This window comes from Hyperolius riggenbachi, chromosome 1, assembly GCF_040937935.1.
Source record: "Hyperolius riggenbachi isolate aHypRig1 chromosome 1, aHypRig1.pri, whole genome shotgun sequence".
In the NCBI taxonomy this organism is placed as follows: domain Eukaryota; kingdom Metazoa; phylum Chordata; class Amphibia; order Anura; family Hyperoliidae; genus Hyperolius; species Hyperolius riggenbachi.
Window position 1 is genome coordinate 261,809,267 of NC_090646.1, and position 12,223 is coordinate 261,821,489.

At 45.0% G+C, this 12,223-nt stretch overlaps 1 protein-coding gene across 5 annotated transcripts in view; it reads right to left on the reverse strand.

Annotated features, from left to right (window-relative positions):
• Nucleotides 1-928: 928 nt before the first annotated feature.
• Nucleotides 929-12,223, reverse strand: part of ANKRD17 (ankyrin repeat domain 17) — a 233,656-nt gene continuing 222,361 nt past the window's right edge. For all 5 annotated transcript variants that reach the window (XM_068233424.1, XM_068233418.1, XM_068233427.1 and 2 more), the window contains 4 exons: nucleotides 11,893-12,135; nucleotides 9,952-10,133; nucleotides 9,683-9,844; nucleotides 929-1,581 (listed from right to left, as the gene is read on the reverse strand). In XM_068233424.1, coding sequence (XP_068089525.1) covers nucleotides 1,522-1,581; nucleotides 9,683-9,844; nucleotides 9,952-10,133; nucleotides 11,893-12,135 — 647 coding nt within the window. In that variant the 3' untranslated portion in view covers nucleotides 929-1,521. The remainder of the gene's footprint in view (nucleotides 1,582-9,682; nucleotides 9,845-9,951; nucleotides 10,134-11,892; nucleotides 12,136-12,223) is intronic.

A 12,223-nucleotide genomic window follows, 5' to 3' on the forward strand; every position in this document is an offset into this window, starting at 1 on the left:
TATTCCTTTAGATGAGTGGGACTGACTTGTTTAGGGCCAGCTAGTACACAGTGGGTTTGCCTGTCAGTCATTTTGGACATCTAGTGGTGGTGTTTTTTAAAGGTTTGAGATAGTGGCCATACACTACAAATTTTGCTGCTCAAAGTTCACATACGCCGGCAGCGCGTTAGCAGCGTTCAATTCGGCGACAACCGACGCTGCAATACATCACCTGTCCGCTGGCGCAAGTCTCCGGGTCCGTGCTGTCCCTTTCTCCGGCTGGCCGCCTTCTCCATCTTTTTACTTCCTGCCCCGTCCTGTGAGAAGGGGAAATTCAAACATTAGAGCGCCCTCTACTGTTTGAACTTCCGCTCGGGACAGGAAGTGAAGATGGAGAAGGCGGCCAGCCGAAGAAAGGGACAGCACGGACCCGGGGACTTGCGCTAGAGGACAGGTGATGTATTGCTGCTGGACGGGGGAATGGAGGCAGCTCCATGGGTTGTAAATCTATTTCATGCTGAAATAGATTCAAAATATGTGTGCAGTGTATGGGCAGCCATTAGATCCCTCTCTGCTCAGATTGGGATCTATTTGTTGGTCGATCTGGTGGCAATCCACCAGTGTAGGTCAGCCTTTATCTGTCCGTTTCTCAATTAGGTATCCAAAGGAGTCCCCACACAGTCTTCCAGGAAAAAACGCAGATCTTTACATAACCCCATTAGTAAACCTCTAATTTCATCCTCTGTAGCAGTGTTTTGGATATCTGTCCTCAAATCCCACTAGCAGTATACACACTGTAGATAAAAACATACAGAGGAGAGGCAGTGTCTCAGCAATGTGCTCTGTTGTGTGGATGTTTAATAAGTATCTACTTGCTGATAAGACAAGAGGACAGGGATGCATGCATATTGATTAAGATTATTTTAAAAAGTGACACCAACACACAAGGTATGCTTATTAATAGTTTAATGTATGAAGGAAACATCCAGATTTCTGAATATGAAGGTACATCTCACATTAATTTAAGTCTACATAATGTAGAGCCTCTATACTGACTTACTGAAATTCTCTGCTTAGCCATTTCTGTTATGTAAACAATTGTACATTTATTTGCCATTCTAAAACTTCAGAATCAGTTACATAATTTTGCTAATTTGTCTGTGTTTGCTCAGAAGCAGTTTACAGTACTAAAACCAACCAGCCAAACAGCTTCAAGAAAAAAAATAAAGTTATGTCCATAAACAAAAGAAGAGGGTGGGGCAAAAAAAAAAGCATAAGGTCAAAGAAAAGGAAAAATAAAATAAAAGTGGGAGAAGGATAACTATAGTGAGATTTATGGTGATGAGAACTGGGCTGTCACAACGGTCACAGAAAAAAGGTCAGTTAGTAAGTTCTTCTGCAAAAAGCCTACACACTTCAGTCAAGCACATCAGTAGAATGATCTGGGTGTATGTCTTCTCTTTTTGCCTCTGTGGGATGAAGGTATTGTGTTTGATTTTCCTACTCGCTGAAGGATTTCCCATGCTGGCGAGCCCATGTAAATCAACCCATCTGGTTCATGTGTACACTGTTCATGTGGGGAGTCCAGGTTCCAGTCCAAACCTGAATTAAATTTGAAAGGAAAAAAAAATACAAATTACTATACATATGTATTACTTTCTCTGTCTACACATATACAAAATGTATTAAGAAATGTAGTGAACATAGACTGCTTATGATGACAATTAGATCTGACCACAACTCGTTTAAACTAGGTAAATCAATGCGATGTGGCTGCAATTCCTAGAATAACTGTGGAAAGACTGGTGACACAGGCAAAGACAAGATGGAGCATAAAAATAGATACACATGTCCTGGGTTTCCTGCCTGTTATGCATTTATGCAGCATGCTGAAGAGGAGAGCAGAGTTTGCATTTGCAGCTCCCAGTGATTTTATTAAAGTGAACCTCCAGACTAAAAATCTACTCGGCAGCACTGAAAAGGCTTGGTGTTTCTTTAAGGCTGGTTTCACAGTGGGACGTTGCGTTTTAGGGGACGTTATGGTCGCATAACGTGCCCCTAACGCAACCCCTGGTGGTGTTGGAGCAGGACACTACCAAGAGCCGCGTTACAAACAGCTCTTGGTGCGCCTGCTCTGTCGGAGGCACTGCGGAGACCACGTGAGCGGATCTTTCCGCATCACGTGGTCTCGCCAGCCAATCCGCCGCCGCTCCAGGATGTAAACACTGCAAGTGCAGTGAATAATAAGTAGCCATGTGCCTGGCTACGTAGCGGCCTCTCCCAGCCTCCTCTACGCCCATAAAATGAAAAAAAAAAAACCCTACTGAGCATGTGCAAACCGTCTAACGCGGCTTAGCCGCGTGTAAAGTACTGCATGCAGTACGTTATGTACAATGTAACGCAACGTGGGCACTGTGAACAGCCCATTGATTTTTCATTGCTGTGCGTTACAGGCTGCTCTAACGTGCGCCTGTAACATCCCACTGTAAAAGCAGCCTAACAGTTTCACAGCATCAGAACTTTGTTTTTCTTACCCAAGCTTTTAGGGCCCATTCACACTTGAGCGTTTTGCCGGCAATTTCGGCAAAATGCTCAAACGCTAATAAAAGTCTATGGGCCTGTTCTCATTTGGGCGATTTGCGCTAAACGCAAACGTGTAGCCTGCACCATTTTCAGGCGATTTCCCGGCGATCACATTTTAGTGCTATAGAAGCGCAAACCGCGATCACTTAAAAAAAAAAAATCGCCAGGTGTGAATGGTGATTTTTTTGGGGTGTTAATCGCCAAAAAACTCCAGAGCAAAACGCTAGCGTTTTGTGATCAGCAAGTGTGAATGGGCCCTCAGCTGCACAGAAGAAAACTGCCCGGGCATTTTCCCCCTGATGTTGTGCAAAGCATGATGGGATTTGATGATGATGTTCTTATTTTGCTGTTTTGGAGGATTTTTTTTTTTTTTTATTTAAATTTAATTTAATTTGAGATTTGAAGCCTAGTGTGCGCAGCTGGGAAGGGTATTCAGGACACAGGACAGGACACACCCAGGTTTAGAGGACAAAAACCAGAGGAAAAAAAGAGTGCCCCCCATGTGTCCACCTCTGTCGTCCTTGTGTCCCCCCTTCCCCCCGGTGTCTTCCTCTATGTCTCCTTGTGTCCTCCTCAGCATGGGCACAATACAGGGAGTCCCCAACATTGTGGCGGGTTGGCGGTTGATTTTGGCAGGAGTTCACAAGCCAGAGTTCTTAGAATTGTTTTCCAGCCGGGTGGCATGAAAAAGTAGCCAGGATGGGGGGCGCGATGGGGGAATGAAGGGCCAGCACAACTTTGCTTACTGGATAGGAGGATGAGGAGGCGATCCGATGACAGCCGGATGCTCACCAAAATTAGAGCTTGGGGAGAATACTGAACTCCCTGCATTTGGACTATAAGATGCAGTGACCCCCCCCCCCCCTGTTTTTTTTTTGGGGGGGGGGAGAAAAGGAGTCTCAGTGCATTGTCGGGGTCTTTTTTTTTTTTAAGCACCGGCGATTTTGAAAATCCTCCTAAAAGTGCTTGTGCAATGATTCCCTATGAGAGTGTTTAAATCTGTGTGTTTTGATTGCTTTATGCTGACCAAAGCGCTGTGTGTACCATTTCCTGAATGTTTTTAGCTATAATGGAAGATATAGGAAAATCACTAAGCGCTTGACGTCAGGAAGTGAAAATCTCAATTGCTCATCAAAAGCGCGTAGAGAAGCGCTTACCCAAAATCGCTCAAAGTTCAGAAAACGCTGGGAATCACGAAAAAAAATTGTGCACAAAAACGCTCAGTGCTTGCGATAGCGCTGGGCGATTCATAATGTGAACAAGGCCTTATAGTCCAAAAAATACAGTAACATACATCCGACAAATCCATGGTCTCGGAGTTGCTGATAGCAAATTCTATGACCTAAGCGTCAATTCATCAAACAACAAAACAAGGTCTGGAAAATACCGCATTCGGTATTTTAGACTTGTGTGCTAATTCATCAATATTTTCACAGGTGCAGTAGAAGTTCAGTAATTTACCAAACCCCATTGTCGGTAACAGCAGAAGAGTGAGTTGTCTGTGTTGCATGCTGTTCTCCGTGCAATAGTAAGAGGCATCCCGACATCCCTTTAGAATGTGCAGGTTTGTTTTACTGCTTCTGCTCACTCTGAATCTGACTATTAGTCTCCATTGGTCCTTCTTAACATTTTATTTAATTTCCCCAGCTTAGAACTTCCAGGAGACTTTAAACATGCCATGTTTAAGTGATTTCCCCACTAGTTCGTCTGCATCTTTATACAGGAACCTAAGAGGTTAAACTGCCGAAAGGTGGCAGGGGAAACCGGTTTTGTTATAATTTCTCTGCTTGCTGCCAGGGGGATAGAAAAGCTAGACCCGCCTGAGAAGTGGGTCCTATCAAAAGCCGATCATCCAGACCTGCAGAAAACAAGGGCTGTTTCTAATGGCTCTGCTCCTGTCAGTCATAGGTAATTGTCTCTGCTTCTGTGAGTTCTGCACAGATTTCGACAGAGGAGAACTGCCAGTAATGGAACGGTTACCATATGCTGCAACCTTGATGAATTCACATTTATTGACATTTGTTGAGGCGTTTACCGCACAAGCCGGTAATTTAACCCCACTGATTGGTAATTCCAGCTTTTCATGCGGTAACAGCCTTGAAGAATTAACATTTTCCTAGTGTTCGGTAAAGTCCTGTTTTCAGCATTACCGAATGCGGTAATGCTTGATGAATTGACGACATAGTCTTCAATCAGTTCATATGTTACGGCCAGAACCCGAAGTCTGGCCCACATCGGGTTCGAGCCGGCCAAAATGCAAAGTGGCCAACTCGCTGCAGCCAATGTTAGAAATGAATGTATTCCTAGCGGCCAAACGTGAAGAATAAATGCATTGCTCCGTCAGTGCATTGCTCCCCGGCGCGTGTCCTCTCTCTTCTCCTCTGTGCACCATCCTCTCCTCCCTGCAGAAGCTGTACAATTAATGGACTTCTGTGCTCTTCCTGCCTCCCTCCCATTTCCCTCTGGCAGCCAGGGAGACACATGCACTCAGAATCGTTCGTGGCTGCAGGAAAGCAGTGCAGGAATGTTGCAGACAGTGCTTCTGCCAGCACCCGCTCTGCAGGAATGAACAGAACGAATCCCTGCAGTGACGAACAACTCTGAGTACGTGTGTGTGTTCCCAGCTGTCAGAGAGAAATAGGTGGGTGGTGGGGAGCAGGAGCCGCCAGGAATACATTCATTTCTAACGTTGGCTGCAGTGAGACGGCCACTTTGCATTTTGGCCAGCCAGAACCCGAAGTGGCCAGACTTCGGGTTCTGGCCGTAACACATACATGTCAAACTCTGGCCTGTAGAGCCATTATATTCTGACCAACAACTGGTTTCCCCACTTTGCATTATGTTTGGCCCACTGTAAAATACCAGGAAAGCTATTGGGGTGAAGCCCCTAGATCTCCAGGGAAGCCATATGGAGGGCACTAGACACCACAGAACTGTATAGAGGAGAGGGGTCACTAGACATCAGGGAATTATTTAGGGTAGGGGGTACCAGATACCAGGAAACTGTTTAGGGGTAGGAGGGGGACCACTTGACACCAGGAACTATATTAGGGGAGGGAGGGGGCCCACTATACATTAGGGAACTTTAAAGGAAAGGGGGTGGGGGTACTAAAACAAGGAAACTGTTGAAGGGTAGGAGGCGGCCCACTAACCAGAGAACTGTATATGGGAGAGATGGGGCCACTAGACAGTGAACTGTATAGAAGAGGGAGGGGGACACTAGACACCAGGGAATTCTATAGAGGCCATTAGAAACCAGGGAATATTTATAAAATGAAGGGTGGTGGCCACTAGACATTGAACCGCATGGAAGCAAGGCAGACTGCAAGGCATTGAGGGGTTAAAACAGGCAGGCACCTGCACCTGTGGGTGCTCCCACAGTGCAGGGGGCATTTTGGCAAAATGGTTGTTTATTAAACATTCTATTTGCACTAATTAGTGCACAAATAGTACATTTTAAAACGTCCATTTGACCTTAAAGAGAATCTGTATTGTTAAAATCGCACAAAAGTTAACATACCAGTACGTTAGGGGACATCTCCTATTACCCTCTGTCACAATTTCGCCACCCCCCGCCGCATTAAAAGTGGTTAAAAACAGTTTTAAAAAGTTTGTTTGTAAACAAACAAAATGGCCACCAAAACAGGAAGTAGGTTGATGTACAGTATGTCCACACATAGAAAATACATCCATACACAAGCAGGCTGTATACAGCCTTCCTTTTTAATCTCAAGAGATCATTTGTGTGTTTCTTTCCCCCTGCAGCTATCTTCCACTGAAGTGTCAGGCTGTTTCTTCCTGCAGAGTGCAGACAGCTCTGCCTGTATGTAATTCTTCAGTATGTGAAAGCCCAGCCAGCTCAGAGGAGGATTTATCCAGCTTGTAAAAGATAATAGAGCAGAGAGAAGCTGCACTAATCTAAATAGCACACAGGCAGTGTGCAGAGAGGGGACTGGAGGGGGGAAATGCATCACAGAACCACAACACTGAAGAACTTGGCAGCCTTCCAGACACAGGCTGACAAGTCTGACGAGAGATAAGTTGATTTATTACAGAGATGGTGATAGTAGAACATGCTGCAGTAAGCCAGAGCACATTAGAATAGATTTTGGAACTTGTAGGATGGAAGAAAACCGGATGAAATTTTTGTTACGGAGTCTCTTTAAGCGGTTAAATGGCTATATGGAACAGAGATAAAATTGTGTTTATAATTTATATTTATTCTGGACCTACTGAAGACCAATTATACAATCAGAAAAGGCCTTTTAGGGAAGAAACAAGATAATGTAACAAATCTAATTAAAAGTTGTTCTAGCTGGTACACTGCTTGAATATCTAAAACTGGTAACTACTGAAGAGAATACAATGGGCTTGATTCACAAAGCCGTGCTAACTGTTTAGCACGGGCGTGCTGAACAGCTAGCACGTGAAGTGCCGCTCGAGGACGTTTGCGTGCGCAAAGTGCAGCGATCGCGGCCATTTGCGTGCGATAACACGGTGGCCGATTGCGCGCAAAAGTCCGCAAGCGGCACTTCACGTGCTAAACAATTACCACGGCTTTGTGAATCAAGCCCAATGTATACAGGTAATTAGCCACAATGCTGCATACTGTAATGAGTAGTCATATCTCCTAGAAGCAATACATAAGTCTGGGGCTTGAAAATGAATGAATATTGAAGCCAGGAGATTATCGGCAATAAAACATAAGTGTAATGCATAGAGTCACACATTCACCCAGCCTCAAAGTCATATGAAGGCACAATGTCTTAATGCCAGGAAACATATCCTTAGAAAACAAAACAAAAACTGGGCACACCCTGTAATTGAGGAAGCCTGAAAGCAAGGTAAACAAATATGTCCAGAGTAAACAAGGACATTTCCTGTGAATTAGAAAGGTGTTCACCATTCATACAAATATAGCCAACGAAATATAGCATTCAAACCCAGATGTCAGTAGTAAACAGAAAGGTAGTGAAAGCGGAGAACTATATGCAAACCAGAGTGAGCAGCCACTGTGGAGATTAACCTCCATTTCTATATTTTAAATGAATACAGTAATTACCAGAACTTCTAAGATGCCCTAATAAATTCTGTTTGCATACAAGCAGATACAAACTTTAAGGCTACGACGCCAGTCTCTAAGAGATGGATGTGGCACCTGTGCTGATGGAAAATTGCATCCGAATCCCCCTACTGTGCCAATGCCCAATTAAATGCTGCAGGCACATTATATTGGTAGCAGTTCATCGATTTCAATAGGCTGTTATTCCTCTTCCAAATTTGTGTACGAAAAAAGGCAAAGAATCAGCCAGAGCGGAAACAGGGCCTAACTGTATTTGTTACATTTAGTCTCGCCACTAAAAAGCCATGCATTTTGTTTCTCTATTGTACTTTAAAAGGCTTTAGAATATTAGCCACAGACTAACTTACTCATCACCATAGAAATCAATGACTGCCAAGTCCTAGGCTCAGGATTCAACAGCCATCCAACTAATGGCCCATACTCACGGGCTACAATTGCGGCGCGCGCGTGTTGCGGTGACAGGTCGCCCGTGAGTATGAGGCGTTGCACGGGCGCGCACCCCGAACCATCGCTCGTCGCTGATGTCCCCAGGCGATTGGCGCGGTCAATCGCCTGGCGACAATTGCCGCCGCAACTCCGCCGCAACGGTCGCTAGTCCGCGTGAGTATGTGGACTAGCGACAGCAACATACGTCGGCGACAGCTTCCGTCGCACAGCTGATCCCTCTTCCGCGTGTGTACGCGGAGGGAGCTGGCGACGAGCTGTCGCTGGCCTGTCGCGCACATGCTCACGTGTGCTGGCGACAGGCCACTTATGTAGCCCGTGAGTATGGGCCATAAGATGACCCACAGCACAGAATTCAGCAACCAACTTCTAGATCTAATGAGAAAGGAGGTTGAAGCAGATGTAAATACTACTTCAGGGAAACTTAAAAGGCAACTTTAATACTACTACACTGGCCTACCCAGAGGGATGCATAGAAATCTGTGACCAGAGCCAGTGTTTAAATGGTCCCTAAAGTCTGAAGGCCCGTTCACATTGGGATATTATAGAGCTACATTAAGGACACATTGCAATGCATTAAGTCTATGCAACGTTCACAGTGCAGCGTCAGTATTGCGGTGTAATGTGTTGCGTTATGGTAATGCACTGCGGTACAGGGAAGCATACTTTTTCTTGTCTGTACGCTTCATTGTACCTCACAGTATGCACCGTAACACTGCCGTAATGTGTAGTATGACTTTTTTCCTGGTGTGTTCCTGTTAAAACAGGAACACAATGCAAGGTCCCACTGTGAACCTAGCCCCAATGTATATTTTCCTCATATGTTCCTCTAGCAGCCCCTTCTAGATGAAGAATGCAATACAGTTCTCAAAATTTTCTCAGTAATGGCTGGAATTTAACTGGACTCCATATATTTTCTGAATAGAGATAGCCTTGGTGTTTGATAGCATGCATTCTTAGGTGTAAAAATTGTCAAATCTATATCAATTGTTCAATGAGCCCTTTAATCCTTGAGCTATTTAAGAAACAAAAAAAGACTCAAGAAATTTATTTCTGCTGCTATAGGATTGTATTGGTATTCACAATAAAATAGGTGTGTGCAGTCGTACCAGTTCCCTAAAGCAACATAACTAATAAACTGCAGCAAGGCACAGAAAAAAAGTACAGAGCATGTACGGAGGAGGACCAAAAGCCCGAAACAGGCTGTCTACATATGGGGTTGATGTGGCTGTGTAAGATTTAAAGCTATAGGCTTGCTATACACCAGCAGTTCTGGATGCTAGCCTGGCTACAGGGGCATTAAGAGATAATTTGCATATTCTGTAGTTGTGCATTGTGGGTAGCCACAAATGTTCACTTTTAGCTGAATTATTGCAAGTTTCCTTCTGTTTTAAGAAGGCAAATCACACCAAGCATTGCTGTTTTATTAGGAGGGCTCTCCAGTCCCCCCCCTATACTTTCCTAGTGGTTTGGGTCAACCCGAGCTGCTTGGTTACTCTGTTCTATTGTTAGTTGTTGCAGATGTATTTTTATGGGAGGGTACACCATCCTTAAAAGATTTGCAAAGGGACTTTCGCAAGAGAGAAGACTTACTGTTTGAGGGCCATTTTCTGTGGAGTTTGAAACCATTTTTATGAGGGAATTCCATGAAGGATCAGCAGCATGAGGTCCATTGTAAATTGGTCCCCCAGGACCATCTGGCATTGGAGCTACAGGAGGAATCATTGCATTTCCATACATTGAGAATGGCATGCCCTGTATTAAAAAACAAACTGAATTTAGTGCTACACATATGCAACAAATATGTGGACTGCAATAGAAAAAACAATGCACAACAGAAAAACAGCAATTTATGAAGTTACCCCAACTTTTGGAAAGTCCATGTAACCAGCAGGCACATGTTGATGGAATGCTCCTGAAGCTGGAACAATGCCAGACGTGTCTCTCTCCATTCCTTGATGCTGGGAGAACACGCCAGGATCAGACATAGGCCTGTGCATCATGTGATTCCCCATGCCTGTGTGGCACCAGTCCGAAACCTTATCTGTGTGAGGAGAAACAAAAAAAAAAAAAACATGTGTTCCAAAAGTAAACCAGTCTATTGCAGCAATATGCACAAGCGATTATTCATTTCATCTGGGCAAAGGGGAAAAAATATTACCCAACTGTGCATCACTACTTTTAAAAAGATCTATTTGCAGTCAGAATACTAGCTTGACAGAAGTAGTATTAGCCCAGCTGTAGAAAGGAGAAACTTCAGTGCTGTATGTGTGTCACTAGAGAAACTGCACAGAACTCTAGGAAGAATTGGTAAATAAATTAAAAGGGAAACATTACCTACTGTAAAAGGTATCTATTGGTAAATGTGTGAGACCTGCTTAGAAACATGATGTGGGTGGTAGTGGAGAAGACAAACTCGTACTTAACACTCCTCCACTGAAGCTATATGGTCCTGGGTTTGAATATCAGCATACATGTATTGCCTTATTTTTGTATGTTCTGTGATTGCTTGGGCTTCCTCTACATCCAAGGAGATCGCTGTTGAGTGTGTGCATCTCCAAGCTGGTCCTAGTGTGTGCAACTGAGGTGGGCAATATAGACAGACATCCCCACTGGATATGGGTGTGAATGGTTCTGTGTATTCTGTGCACGTATTAGTCATGTATGCACATGGAAAGAGATTTGAGTTCTGTATGAGGTAATGTTGGCTTCATTTTACAAAAGGAAGCCTCCTCTCCTCTTTCCCTTCTGCAGACCATAAGACATCCTCTCCATTGCAGTTGAAGCAAGGGGCTCCACCCATGCCCTTTACGTGCAAACACATCAGAATAGAAGGGAGCGCAGCGTGACTGCACTGGCCTCTTGTGTTTCAGCTGCTCTCTGCTACATGCACCGTGGCCATCAGGAAGACTGAGGACTTGTGGGGCACATTCGGAATATAAGATTTACTACTCCCCCCCCCCCCCCCCCCCCTTGTTGGAGAAAGTGTGTCTTAAAGAGAACCTGAGGCGGGGTTCTCACAACAAAATCCCCATACAGAGGCTGGCTCTGCCTATCGAGCCCAGCCTCTGTTGCTAATCAGATCCCCCCTAAACTCAGCCAGACCCCATAAATCACAGCCGAGCTGTGCGGCTGTGTTTACCTTCCGAACGTCAGTCTCGGCGCTCCCCCCGCCTCCTGCAGAGCTCCGGTCCCCACCCGCATCCCTTCCCTCCAATCAGCGTGGAGGGAAGGGACGTGGGCGGGGACCGGAGTGATACAGGAGGCGGGGGAGAGCGGAGACTGACGTTAGGAAGCTAAACACAGCCGCTGCTGACACGCTGCGTGTCGGCAGCGTGGCTGAGATTTATGGGGTCTGGCTGAGCGCAGGGAGGATTTAGGGGGGATGATCTGATTAGCAACAGAGGCTGGGCTCGATAGGCAGAGCCAGCCTCTGTAGGGGGACTTTGTTGTGAGAACCCCCCCTCGGGTTCTCTTTAATAGTCTGAAAAATCTGGTTAGTCTCTTTTCACTTAAAGTGGAAACCCCGCTACAGTTGCTTAATAAATGCCATGGAATGGGCACTATTTGAGAAAGCCCAAAAATGGCTAGCAGGGTGCCATAGATGTGTGAATGCTTCATAGCTGCTTCCCCACCCCAGCATGGACAATATAAAATATGATGTACACAAGCACAATGACCTTCCTACAAGTAATGCTCCACACAAATATAGCAGATTACTTGAGGAACACCAGCATGCTGCAAAGGTGCAGGATGAACAAGGAAAAGCAATGACTAGGTTTCATTATCTTGTCTGAATTTACCTTGGCTGCCTCCCATTCCTTCAAAAGACCAGATTCCACTGTGTCCTACAGAGCTTGCCAAGTTACTTCCAATTACAGAAGGTGTAGATGTCCCAGTTTGCCGTATGCGTGCTGAACGTTCTGTTCCAATTGGCACAGGGACCTTTCTGTCATGAGGCACAGAGTTAGGTTTCTCAGACACCATGGGAACTCCTGAAGGAGAGGGAGACTGTGCGCGAACACCAGCAGACTGGGATGATGAATCTAAGGAGAGAGAAACAAAACACAGCACCATATAAATCTTGAAATCTAAAACAAAGAAAAAACAAACATGTTCTTCACAAATGTATTT